Source organism: Anser anser (genome assembly GCF_964211835.1).
Source record: "Anser anser genome assembly, chromosome: Z".
Taxonomy (NCBI): domain Eukaryota; kingdom Metazoa; phylum Chordata; class Aves; order Anseriformes; family Anatidae; genus Anser; species Anser anser.
In genome coordinates, this window is record NC_139723.1 from 39,013,828 (window position 1) to 39,028,279 (window position 14,452).

General features: G+C 35.8%; 2 protein-coding genes across 5 annotated transcripts in view; both read left to right on the plus strand.

Moving 5' to 3' along the window:
• AUH (AU RNA binding methylglutaconyl-CoA hydratase) overlaps positions 1-5,411 on the plus strand; it is a 114,296-nt gene extending 108,885 nt beyond the window's left edge. For all 4 annotated transcript variants that reach the window (XM_083817716.1, XM_083817715.1, XM_083817714.1 and 1 more), the window contains 3 exons: positions 232-282; positions 2,058-2,105; positions 2,763-5,411. In XM_083817716.1, coding sequence (XP_083673842.1) covers positions 232-282; positions 2,058-2,105; positions 2,763-2,840 — 177 coding nt within the window. In that variant the 3' untranslated portion in view covers positions 2,841-5,411. The remainder of the gene's footprint in view (positions 1-231; positions 283-2,057; positions 2,106-2,762) is intronic.
• Positions 5,412-5,547: 136 nt separating this feature from the next.
• The window catches only part of LOC310889755 (tubulin polymerization-promoting protein family member 2-like), a 99,546-nt gene continuing 90,641 nt past the window's right edge, over positions 5,548-14,452 (plus strand). The window contains exon 1 of the mRNA XM_083817718.1: positions 5,548-6,323. The gene's annotated coding sequence lies outside the window, so the exon portion shown is untranslated. The remainder of the gene's footprint in view (positions 6,324-14,452) is intronic.

The following is a 14,452-nucleotide window of genomic DNA, read 5'->3' on the forward strand; positions in this document are numbered from 1 at the left end:
ACTGTTTTCAGTTCTCTATTCTGAAAATGATATGCTTCTTCATTTTTTCTCAATGTTGAAAATACCATTTTGTTAGAATATAGCTACTGTAGATATATAACCTGACCTGTTTATTTAATACACGTTCAAAGTCTAAAGGGTCCCAGTATAAGGACATTGATGTGCTGACTCTTTACTGCATAATCTTTTAGAATTTAATGATATGTAAATAAGCCTTGTCTTTCATTTCAGGGACCAGTAGCAATGAGAGTTGCAAAGCTGGCCATCAATCAGGGAATGGAGGTAAGGATCTGTACTACCCATAAAAATAAGTCAGGCAGGCAACAGGTTTACCATGGTGATTTATTTTTTTTTTTCTTTCTAGAACTGTGTTTAGTTTCTCAGTGTTTTAAAGTCTTTAAAAGTCTATTTGGTGAAAACCTTTTTGAAGATTAAATGCATTTTTTTTATGTCTATGTTTTTTGAGTTCATACTGTTGAGACTAGGAATTATGTTGATTTCCATAACAAGGTGTAGCAATCCTACATCTATCTAGGTGTAATGCACTCTGCTAGTTACTAATAGGAGCAAATAAACATACACTGCTATGAACAAGTTATATCGCAAATGCTGGACAGAAAAACATCACCAAAGTCATACTCTGTGAAGTCTATCAAGGCTTTCGGTGTTTAGTAATTAATAAAGGCATGCTATTTTTTTTTAATAGTTTAATAGAGGCTAGTGTTAAAATTATATCTGGAGTCCAATTTCATATTTGGTTCTGATTACCATTTTCTGATTTCACGGCTTCCCTTGGTAATATATCCTGTTGCTTATCTTCTCTTGACAATCTACTTGTGGTGCATAGCCACAGCCTTTTCACTAGCCTTTTGGTGAGCTGGTAATTCTGCTGCAGCTGACACTTTAGAAAGGCAGAGAGATACTGGTGAGAAAATCATTTCAGTCACTTCAGGAGAACAGTCATTTCAGCTGTTGTTGTAGTTTAGCCCAGCAGGCAGCTAAGCACCACACAGCCGTTCACTCACTCCCCTCCAGTGGGATGGGGGAGAGAATCAAAAAAATGATAAAACTCACAGGTTGAGATAAAGACAGTTTAATAGGACAGAAAAGGAAGAGAAAATACTACTACTACTATTATATACACGAAACAAGTGATGCACAATGCAATTGCTCTGACCAGTAATTTTATCATATCATAAGCCAGCGTTACACAGTACAGCAAAATGATAACCTCAAACCAGCCCCCAGAGGTGACAAACAGCACAACAGGGAGCAAAGACCGCAAGTAAGGTGTTACACAGCACAACTCTGAGAACAAGCACCGCAGCCCCAAGAGAAAAAAAAATGAACATTGTGGATGCCTCTGGCCAGTTGGGGTCTGTCCCCTCCCAGCTCTTCATGCACCCCCAGCCTCCTCGCTGGCAGGGCAGTGTGAGGAGCTGAAAACTCCTTGGCTCAGTATAATCACTGCTCCGCAGCAAGCAAAACATCAGTGTGTTACCAGCATTATTCTCATCCTAAATCCAAAACACAGCATCATAGCAGCTACTGTAAGGAAAATCAACTCTGTCTCAGCTAAAACCAGGACAGCTTTTCAGACCAACTCACAAAACTAGGTGATGGTGCAGGATTGCCACTGGCCTCATTTACTTTTTTAAATCCATTTAAAATTGAGTCCATGTTTACTTTTTAGTATGGTATTATTTTCTTACAGATTTTTTTGAATATAGTTATTTCAGAACAAATTTTAAATAATCACGCACTAAATCTTTTCCCTTGTAGTAGTTAAAATGATTACAAATGTGCAGTGAAGAACATACATTGTTTTGACAGTGTATTACATACTAATTGTATCACCAAATACGGAAACTGTTACAGAAACACTAATCACTCTCACCACATGGCAGAGAGGTATTTCTCTGTTAATGTACCATGGAAGAACTTTAAAGTAAACTGTTTTAGTATTTGGCATATAGAAACACAGCTAGCTGTCAGGAAATAATGTATATGAAATGTACAAAAATATGCTTTTTATAATGTTGAATTCTTTTTCTCAGGTCGACTTAGTAACAGGCTTAGCAATCGAAGAAGCTTGTTACGCTCAGGTATGTAACCATGATTAAATAAAAAAATGTAGAAAAGAGGCTTTGCTGGAGCATGTTGTGAGGCACATGCAGAAATACAAGTAGAAATTGCTTTATAGTTCCTTCTACAAATATTTTGTCATTGGATCTAGGCCTTCCTTCTACATACTCTGTTTCTATAAGGAATTTAAGGAATGAGGTGTAGGACACTACATGAAGCACTGCCAGCCCTATACCTCATCAGTCATACACTGATATGCACCTAGTCCAAGAACTGCTTTGCTATTGTTTTCTTTTGGTTTAGCATAAAATAACATGTAGGACACTTCACAAGCACGTGCAACTTAACAGTATGTGTGCTAACCAGGTAACAAACAGAAAATCAAAAACAGAATAACAACAACAAACACATCAAAACCCCAAAACAAACCCTAGAGAGATTCATTCTCGCTCTCATCTGTTCAGAGAAAAGATACTCCTTCTTCTCCTGAACTTTTTCTCTGCCTCCTTTTGTGCCTATGAAATGACTGGTACTTTCACATATCTGACTATACGTTGCACTTTTCATTTTGCTGTTATGTTTTATGTTATATTAAAGAATGGGGATATGTACAAAAATATTGTTGTTGGTATTGTTTTTTGTATCAATAATGAAATGTTACATATTACCCTTTGCAGACTATTCCAACCAAGGATAGAATTGAAGGTCTTCTTGCATTTAAAGAGAAAAGGCCTCCTCGCTACAAGGGAGAATAAAAGAAGCTGATGCCTTTAAACTACAATGGGGTATATGTACAGATATGAGGACCATTAAGGTGCACTTTGCATCTGAGCCTAGAATATCACAACCACCAAAGTAAAAGCAAATCATACTGATGTTACAACATTTTTAATGTGTCCACACTTGTACTGGGCCCAGATAGAAATGTGTGTCCATTCATGCTCATTACAGTTTCTGAAGGTCGATCTATGTACTGGCAAGGTCACAATTTCATGCAACATTTTTAAAATTTCATATGTATGAAATTTACCATTCCACAATTAAAAAGCTCTATAAATCCTTTAAATAGGCAAAATCTATATGTGATGTTAAGTATAAATTTGCTGTATCATTTTATCAAAATAAAAGTGACTTCTGAACACCAAAAAAAAGAAATTGCACCAAATATGCATTTAAATGATTCTGTATACCAGTAAAAATACATTTGAGAATTCTACCTGCATATGTACATTATAAATAAAGTTAAGGGAGATTAAAAAGATTATTGTTTGGTAAATATTAAGCTTTATTTGTCTGAATTACACTATTCTAAGTAAAATGAAAGTAACTTTGAGAATAGCACATAATGGTGTCCTTTTGATGAAGTCATTCTTATTATATTCATTTAATTGTATTAAATTAAGACATCTTAGAGGCCAGCCTTTAATAATACATTCTTGTGTGTTACACTTGGCTTTGTCTTGCATTCTTCCAAAATGCCATCTGATCAGTACTGTCCGCTGTTATGGAATTTTATTTCACTTGCCCTGGTTATTTTAAATTTGTGATGATTGTATTAAAATATTTTGCGCAGGGATGTGTCTAATGTGCTGTTAAAGAAACTAGAATTTTCTTCATCCCCAGAATGTCCTTTTTGCAGGGTCTAAATAATGTATATTTATATGCAACAGGGATGATAATGAAATGTTCTTTATTCTGTGGTGGCCTCAGGGTTCTTTTCATATTTTGAAAGAGAAATCCAGTGGGTTATAAGGTGAGAATGCTGTTGTGATTCATATTGTATATTTGATGTAGTTGTGCCATATACAGCAAATGCTTGAAAACAACCTCTTAGAAATTATTTTTGTTAACTTGACTGGAAAATAAACATGCCTTAGCAGTCAGAGGCTATCTTTTACATGAAAACAAATTTCTTTGTATTTGGTTACCATTGGCTTATGAAACTTGTGCATGCTCTGCTGTTTCTGCAACATTAACTATGGTCAGTGTCCATATCTATGATGATAAAGCAGCTATTGAACATGAAATGACAGGAACTCATTTAAATTCATATTTAGACATATCATTACATGTAAATTGATTATAACTGGTAGAGCACACACTTTGTTGACTGGTAAACTTGCTGAGTCGATCATTTCATGCATGATAATTTGCAAATAAAGTACCGGTGCTTGTTTTGATAGTCATATAAAGCCTAGAGGGTCATTTTCTCCTGTTTTTGAAATGCTAACATGTCATTTTCATTTTTACTGAGTAGGAAATAATTATGTTAATGGGATGAAAAAATATTAAGTCTATGCTGACTGGTTTGTGTTTTATAACTTTGATATACAGTCTGCTTATTAAGCTGCCTGTTTTTCTAACAAGCCCTGATTCAGTAGCTTCTGTCAATGTCTGTTTTAAAAAAGTCTAATAACTTGAAATACTGTGGCACAAGACTGTGTAGATTTGTGCCTTTAACTAGTAGTTTTGATCTCAGAAAATAATTTTGCTGTCACAGTGGTCTCTCCATTCCTTTTCTCAGGAGGAGATATTGTCAGATTGTAGCAATTTGAGTCCCTTCTTTGAAGTCAAGAGTTTGAATGTTATTTCAAAGTGAGTATCAATAGCACAATTTCTAAAGGTACTATCTAGTGATATTGGAATAGTTCTAAAGGAACAATATTTTAGCAAAAGATGTGTTAAACGCTTACTGTCTCTTTTATTAAGTAACCAGCATTAAGATGACTTCATTGCTCATAATTAATAGAAATATTAGAATTCTGCTTCCAGGAGAGAGTGATTTGTAACAGAAATGTTCTTATATAGCCTGACTTTTCCTTATGAAAGTTTTGATCTAGCAAATCCTCCTTCAAGTGCTTAGGATCAGCTCTTTCAATTCCTGGTAAAGCCATGCTTTTCTGCACAGTACCTCATGGGTAGATGACCCCTGGTCCCTGCTGGTTTCCTGAAAGGTTATTTCATGGTCCCTAGGCATAAGCAGCTTTTTTTCCTGCTTCTGCTGAGCTCAAGTGGGTAGTGAGATCTTCTGCACTTTAATACTGAGATGAATATTGAAAAGTGATAGTTCAGGTAGGTCAGTTACCTTGAGCCTCCTGGCAGTGTAAGTGCAAGTGCAACTTAATAAATAACCCAGAAATCCTTGCAGAAATTAATGTGCCAATTTATATGACCCATGTCATTTTAGCCTTCAACCTTTAATCTAGGAAAGTATTTATTGTTTGTTGGGTTTTTATTTTGTTTGTTTGTTTTTGTTTTCCCCTGTGTTAATATTGAAGTAACTCTGCATTCTCTCTAGTTTAATAAATTTCTGGATAAAGTTTTCAGAATTGTCTGAATTACTTCAGTCACTTCAGAGTCTTTGAGTATCTCACCTGCTGTAAAGAAATTCCAAGTTTTATTTATTCTGAGATTGTGTAATAATGCACTTAAGAGCACTTTGAGGATGTTGTTCTGTGGAACGTTTCTATGAGATTGTGGAGCCATTTGTGCCAAATAGTTGCTGAAAATCTGTCAGTCTATTCAGAATTACTCATAGTCTTACTTCAGGGTTCATGTCTGTGCTTTTTAGAACTGCTTTTAACCAGCTGCATTCAAAATAGTAAATACCAGGATGTGTCATTTGCAGATGTTTCATATTTTTCTTTGGTCATTGTTTTATGATGCATTTAATCATAATCAGATTTATTGAAGGTAACAAAAATTAAACAGTCTCTTCAACAAAGAGAGGGCAGAATATCATGCTAGCTTGAATTTGGCTTTGGGAGACTTAGGGTGTAACGTAAGGTGTAGTATTAGTGCCGTTTCAGAGTAACAAAACCAATAGAAGCAAAGTGAAAAAAAGTAATTGAAACATCTTAATTTATCACCAACTTATTTTTTTCTTTCATTGTTTTTATATGTAAGCAAATCCCTGAAAATGTGTCTACTGAGGTTAGAAAGATGATTTATTAAAAATAAATAAATTGAAAACCACTGGTATTTTTTTGTGGTGTAAATTGAACAAGATGTGCTTCCACCTCTCATATTACACATATTACATCTAATGGCACTACTGAAAATTCAATTGTCTAATGAAGATTGTACAGTTAATGTACTTACTGTGTGATAATGACAATGTGGTTATTTTAAGATGTTCTTTTTCTGCACAATTCTAGAAAGACAACTATCTCCAAAAATGAGAAAAAAAGAGAATAATTGCAAACAGATAAGCCAACAGAAGACATCTACAGCTAATGGTAATGAAATTCCTTTAATTCTTTTAATGTGTTTTGAGGGCTTTTAAATACTAGTTTTTCTGTCTATGCCCCTTTTTCTGTTGGCTTTCATTTTGTCTGAGTCTGGAACTCAGGTAACAGGGGTCAGGGTGCCCCTCTAATAACTTGTACATGTACATTGTTTTTGTTTGTTTGTTTTTCTTTTTTTTTTTTCACCTTAAGAACACTGATGTTTTATAACTGAAGTTAGAAGAGTTTTAAAAGTTATCCCAAAAGTTTTTTTGAGAGATTTAATTACATATAATCATGTTATCATTAAAGATTTGCTAAGATACCGTTTTATTATAGATTCAAATCATGTTCAGTTTCAACCTTGGAATGGAGTTGAGTATGTTTCCTTAGTTCTGCAGAATGCACTGTGTTTACACAATGTGTTCATTATGCGTTATATATGTGTGTATATTGACATATCGTATGCATGCATATATATATATGTATGTGTGCGCATAGGTGTACATACAAATACAATTTTTCAGACTGTCAGATAAGACCAAGCCCCTTCAGGATGTGATAGTACTATTGTACTCCAGGAAGTTTGGAATTTATTTGTGCAAGAGCACTACCAGCAAAACCTTGAACCCTGTAAAGTATGTACTGTGACTGTTCCAAGTGGCAATACTTGCAGTGTGGAAGTTCTGTAATACAGAATTCTTTTGCAGGAACAGCAGTCAAGTAGCTAGGACATCCATGCGTGTTACCGTATATTTCATCATGCACATCTGGTAGTTCAAGGCTAGAACAAATGTAGCAGAAGTCACAGTGATTTCTAACTTTAAACAAAGGTGTGGCATACCAGATAGCACATTCCTCCCAGCCCTGTAGAACCATTTGCTTCTGCAGTTTGGACAGGCCTACAGCAATCATGAGCAGCTCATTAATCAACAACTGTCGTAGATTATAAGATCAGTCTCCACTCCCCCCTCCCCCTTTTTCTAAGTCTAGACTTAGATTTCATCTTCAAATTTTATCTAGTAGATAATTCTTCCAAGGACAGTCATTCACATGGGAAGAAATATGAAATATGTTAAAAGAATTTATTATAGAGGGTGTGAACATTCTGTGTCAAAGCTAAGTCCTATTGCAATACTCCAGCTCAAAATAATACATTAACCCTGAAAGGCATAGTCTGTATATGTATGTTTGTAGACTCTTCAGTGTTCTCGTTAGTGACTACTACTCTTTGATTATAATTTCTAAAGTGTATGCTAATAAAGCTTTTATAACATTAAAGAGGTGAGAATGTGTTGCAGTTTTCATGTTGCATAATATAATCACTTTCAAAAGAACATGAAGATTTTGATATTTTTTATTTTAGGGAACATACAGCAAATAGTTGCTTCTTTATTCTAGCAATTGCTAATTGATTTAACATTTTCATTTAAGCATAAGGGACTTTCTGATATCATCTTTGGCTCAATTCTTTCTAGCATGTTCAAAAATCTGATAATCTGATGCCAGTTGTACAGATTCTTTAAAAAGCGTCTCTTTCATGTAGCTTAGAAAGACAAAGTTTAAAATTTAAATTATAAGGACAGAGTTTTGAAGGTTGTGTTTTCATTACATATAAATGTTAACAATGTGTGTATGTGCTTGTGTTTGACTGTTTTTTTTTTGTTTTTTTTTTTTTTTTTATGTAATAAATTCATACTGCCAGAACTGTTCTCTCCAAAGCTCGTATGTAGCTGAACTATTTATGTAAACATATGTAAGCATCCACAGATAGTGACCACTCAGGACTGATCCAAAAAAAATGATTAATATTGACTATTGTTTTGGTTGTGTTATTTTGGCCAGCCTCCTCTTCAAAGTAGTGGTGAAAGGAGGAGAGAGCCAAGAACCATGCTTCGAAGAAGTAGTGGGTCTTGTAAGGATGGATAGAAGAAATGGTTTGTATAGTGTGTTCAGGCTGCAGTGTTTAAGTTCAGCACAGTCATTTCTGATATTTTTGTGAGCAACTCCACAGACTTTTCTGTTCTGGCTTGTTTCAGCCAGTTCTGTACCCTAATCACTTACAGAGATTGTAACATCCATTTATGATTCCTAGGCTATCTATACATAGTGTTTGAAAGAAGGTTGGGTCCACAAAAGACAGCATAATGAGAACGGTTCTGCCTATATCATCAGTTCATAAGGGAGGACATGGACGTGTTTTAGGGCTCCTTTTATCCACCTTCTGCTGAAGGGAATTCCTTTCTTCAGTTTGGATTCACAAATCCAATTCATTTTGGATTCTTAAACATTTTTCATACCTGGGTTGAAATCAGTCCTTTAGTGAGAAAGTGAAGAGGGTATGCTTCACTTACTTGATCTATCTAATTTCTGAGTAGTTGGAGTACTCATGAAACTCAGAGCAGATCCATTTTTGCTCCCATCTTTCACTGAATTGATCTGAATACTCCTTCAAGAGTGACGTGATCACTGGAGGTTCTCGGTCAATCCTGATTAAACATTTTTATTTTAATTACTTAGTCTACCATTTGTCTTGTTGAGACATAGTAATAATGACCATTAGCCTATTAGATTGGAAAGGGAAGACCTGTCTTGCAGCGAGTATTACACTTTTATTAATAGATTGTGGAGCAAGGATAGAGTCCTGCTGGCTTTGCTCTCATCCCCAACATCTCCTTTGTACTCTGTGGATTCCTGTCTGTCAAGTGTGAAGATGCCTTCTGACTCAGATTCCTTAGCTGTGGAAGTCTTAATTCATAAATCCTGGAAGGTGTTACATACAGCATGGCTGCCATTGTCTAATACATCAGGAGTATGGCTTCAAAGGAGAAAGGAAAATCTCAACAGTTAAGCAGGAATTTTGAGAATCTAAATTTTTGGCTTGGGCACCTAAGCTCCCGCATAGTCTTATTCTTACATGTGCACCTTTGTGATTGTGTTTCTAGACTGCTTTGTGCTTTAGGACTGTTAGTTAAGCTTGAAAATAGTTCTTTAGCAGAGGTATATCAGGAATCACTTTAACTACTGATGACATACAGTCAGTCCCATGATGGAACTGTGTTGCTGTTAACAGGTGGTAATGCTTATGGAATTTAGCTACCCCTTTCTTTACCAGCTTCCCTAAGTAGTCTGGCTGTCATCAGTTAGGTAAAAGGAAACCCTAACAAGTCAGGGAGGAGATGGTGCAGGAGCAGCCATAGCATAGCTAGACTACCAGAATGGTTGCTTGTGCTAAAGCAGTCGTACGAAGCTGGTTATTCCAGCTTTGCAACCTGATTCTGCCAACAGTGAAGCACAAAGTAACTGTGTTTAGGGCAAAATTTTGATCACTTTGTGCGTGTATATATACATAATATATAAAATGCATGTCCGTATGTCCACTCTGCTTCCAGCACATAGTTTTATGGTTGTTCATGGAAGCTTCTGAAGCATTGTTCCCATTGTTAAAATAGCTCATTAAAACCACGTCTCCACAGGTATGTGTGTTTCGAGTTACAAAAACATTTTGTACTATACATGCTTTTATAGTTCATATAATTACAGCATATTTATCTGAAGTATTTCGCAAGTATACATTTGTGTAATACTGGTAGGAGATTAAGTAATAGCTGCTTACTAGCACTATTGCACAAGAACATCAAATGTTATTGTGATGTACTGAGATTTGAGGTACCAAGCATGCTTTTGGCTGCTTTGTTCCTGTGACCTTTGTGCTCTTTTGGATAATACTGCAGTCCTGTAACGACGGAGCATGTTTTCCTTTACACAAATGCCAGTAACCACTTGAACAGGGCACTTGATTCCAGTTTTGTTGGGCGGTGCCTATAATGGACAACGGTAGTGTATGCAAGCCAAGTTGGCAATCTGTGTGCTTTGCAGTGCCAAAAACTTCAAAGCTTCTTCCTTTTAGAACTCTAAAGCAATACAAGTTTGTGTTTCTTCATATCGTCAAACTTAATTATTGGCAATAAGCAACTGCTGGCAAGAGCAGCACATCACATGGCTCCATTTCTGCTTTAGAAAAGGTCAGCATATGGCATAAACACTTTGCTGTATTATACAGCCTTGTACTCTGATCACATAACACATGCTTCAGAAAGCATTATGCAATGTTATACTCACTGATTAATGGCTGCTTGCACAAGAAGTTTTTCATTACCCTGAATGCTAGCATCCTGGGAATGATTAACTTTGTGACATAACTCTCATCACATAAATATGGAAGATTCAAATATAGCCTCAAAATAACGTGTTTCAGAAATAACTGAACACTTTCCTGCTTAGCACTGTGTACAGTACATGATTAACAACTGCTTTAAACCTTCAGAGTTGAACAGAAAAGCCTATTTGGGAGAACTGCACACAAGATTTATTTTTAGGTTTTAAAGTTTTACCCAAGATGAATTTTTGCACACAGCAGCATCTCATTCGCAATGTTTTTCCTCTGCTTGTGTAAGTTTGAGTTTCCTGAGAAAAATCTGTGCCAACAATTTTCAGTGTTCAGGCAGTGAGTTAAACAGAGCAAGTTAAATCTAGCCCTTATTTAGATCAGGAACTGCATGCGTGTAAATGACTCAGTCCAGTGTGTTCAGTATTATAGTGTATACAGTCGTGTGCTTAAATCAGCTTGGTTATAGCAGAGTAAATTCACAATAATTGCTGTGATATTTCTGCTGCCAAAATAACAAAACAAAATGCTGTCCTGAATGAATCAGCTCTCAAACCTACAGTCTGAACATTACTACATGTTCCCATTTAACATTTTCATTTTATGTTGATTGGTCATTCCATGTTCACATTTTACAGATTCTTATGTTAAAAATCACAATGACAGAGCACCATGGATGTTATGATCTTAAGGATGTAAAAGAGAGGAAAAACCTGTAAAAATAAATGTTCCTCACCATATTTCTCCACATATGAAGGTGTAACCTTGTTTTTGAAATAATTTTGAAATAATTGCTACCAGTTATCTATGATTCAGTGGCTTTGTTAAGGAGAAAGTTGTTTGCCTGTTTGGAAATTCAAGATCAGTTTTCACAAGGAAATAACTATATTAAACTTCCACTTACTAATTTGCATTTAAATGTCAGACTAAAAAAAATACATCTGCTTTTTATGATTCTCTCTCCTGTAAGTAATCCTTCTCACAAATAGTCACACTAAATAAAACTACTTAAAGTCCTTATAATAGGCAAGATGGTTTAGGATGTCACTATATTACTTCATGCATTCCACTTCTTCCAAAATAATCTTCACTGAGAACAAACAGAGAAGGTAAACATTGACCTTCTGTATGTTCTCTTTAATTTTTGCTTTTTCCTGCATTCCAACTCCTACAAGCAGTAGCAAAGGCTAAAGGAAACAGCCTCTGACTAAGCATTAGCTACCACCGTGCCCTCATTATAGCTGAGGGCTCTTATTCTCGCTTAGCCTACGTGCAGAGCCAGCTAGTCTTTCAGCTGTGATGACGAAATGCCATGCATTTCTTCCTGGAATAGTACGCAGATAAGAGGCCACTTGTTATGCTGAGGTTTCAGATGAACTGCACTAAGGGTTTCAAAACAGTCTGTCACAATTATATCAGGTTTCTTTAGCAACCAATTCATTTCAGACACTTTTAAGATAAAAAGGGAAGAGATGTTAGTTTATTTTCCCTTGTGGTTTCACTGTTTAAACCTTTACAGGATATGACTGGATAGTTTATACATGGACTGAATTTATTAATTTTAAATAAAGCTGGCAGATCAAAATGGATCTGTTCCTGTCTTGAAATTCACATTACTTATAGTCCCCTGTGTGTGCCTATTCCTTTAGAGAAGAAACAAAAATCTCATGGCTATGATATTCTGCTACAAAAGTCCTGCTGTGCAAACTGGGTTTCTGAGTACCTTGAGCTCATTCTGGGTCCAGTAAAAGCTGAGAGCATTCAAGATTGTGCAGGACAAAACGTCAGTGCTTTGATCGTGGGGTTTAATTCAGGTGCTAGGAAATGTGCACACAGTGTGAGACCAGTTGACCTATGCGTAGCCAATTGACCTATGTGTAGCTTAGCAGAAGTAGGAAGACCTGTTTGTGAGATCATTTAGCAGATCTGGGGCCTGTTTAGGTGGTTCCATACACTAAGGAAAGCAACTGTATTAGGTTCAGACTGAAATGAAATCACAAAAGCGTCCAGTCTGTAAAAGAAAGAGGTGTCTCTGAAGTGTTTGTTTCAAAACAAAATATATATCCTTAATAATAGCAACAATCTTAACATTATTTTGAGGAAAGGATTATATTGCATGGAATAACCAATGGATCACCTACAGGTTACATAGCTCTTTTTGCTTATCCTTAGACACTAATTGCACATTTAGAGTCTGTGATATGCCCCATTTCCGTTCATTCATTAAGGATGACATTAAGTCAGTTGCAGCTTGCTTTTCCATTGGATCTGAGAGCCACTTTAGATATATGAGTAAATTGCAGCTTAGGTAAGTATTTAATATGAAAAGAAGAAGAAAAAATAAAAAAGGCATTTCTCTTTGATCACTTTCCTTGCAGTTCTTTACTTTTATTAGTATCTCATTAACTGGGAACTAAAAACTAAATTCAATTTCCTTTTAAGACAACAAAATTTTCTTTTTCCATTTACATAATGGAATTTGGATCAGGTCTTAAGTCTGTAACATTATTCCTGTAATGCATTCCAAATAAATGTGTAATTTGCAGTGAGATCACTGGGAGTCTTGGCTATTCACAGTCCCCCCTTTTTTTTTTCTTTAATCATTCTTGAATGAAGAGCAAACCATTTGAAAAGGTCTAGAGAACACTAGGTTTCTTAAAACTACCATTTCCCTTTTCTTTTTTTCCTTTCCTATGTTAGTTATTGACTGCTGACTGAGAAAAAAATAAATTTATCTCATTAATAAATTATTTCATAATTGTATACTTTTCATATATTACTGTGAAGAAGTCCTGTCCTTGCAGAACAAGATAAAACAAAAAGCCTGTGCTTCTCCATGATTTTTCTGTTCTCTTTTTTTTTCAAAATGTGGAAGTCAACCAAAACACTGCCATTGTGGTGGCCACTAGCAAGTCTTTTGAAAGTGAGACAGAGTTAGTTGTCACAAGAGTTGTGATCCACCAAGTACAAGTACGAATTATGGGCATCTCCTTTTTTGGACTGTTGTTGTTGTAAGCTTAGAATTTAATTAAATACCACAATGACAAATACATAAGAAATGTTACTTGTTAAATACTACTGCTTCCAAAATAGCTTTGTTTTATAAAATCGATTGTTTATAAACCATCTTACGTGTTGTTTGAAGCATCCTGTGGCAGCTATTACTTGTTTTCTATCTTTAGAAGAATTGATCTAGATGTCTGAAAACAGATTGATTTTTCCTGGAGTACTATAGGGGTTAAAAAAAAGCAGTGCCATTCTCTCAGATTATACTAAAAAGATAACTGTGGTTTAAAACCTTGAAAGGTTTTAAACTGAAATTATTACGAAATCGAAGTCTGTCATCTCACTGAAATCACAGAACCAACAAACAAGGCCCCAGTGCCAGAGCTAGTGAAACTGGTTTTCTTGGCCGTTTAGCCTTTCTCACCCTTTGCCTGTCCCTTAGCAGTTGTCCCTGCTCATGTGGATCAGGACACCCCTGGCTGAGGAGGGCCAGGTGAGCGTACTCTGTAGCTACAGGTGTGCTGGCTGCGGACGGAGCCTCCGGACAGAAAGCTCAATGACCAAGTCAGACAAGTTCTTGTTTAGGGGGCAGATGGGAAGGGGGACACTAGATTGAGATTTGTTTTCCATTGAACCACCTATAGAAAAATAATAGGTCATTCTCCTCTTCCAAGTACAATTTATATTGTATAAGGGTTCAAAGGGTGAAAGAGTGAGAACTGACATTTTTGTAATGTAACTTTTGTAATATAACTTTGTTTCCTAAGGCTAACAATACATGGGTGGAATATAGGGTACATCAGCTCTGTTGAGATCTAAGAAACTGTAGGCACATGCTTCCTCCAGTAAGCAAGTTTCCAGGTCTGGGGCCATCTTGAGCTGACATAATGATTCATTGTTACCAGTATCCAAACTACATGGAAGCACATGTACTCAGATTTCTCTGCATGCATTTGCAATTATATAC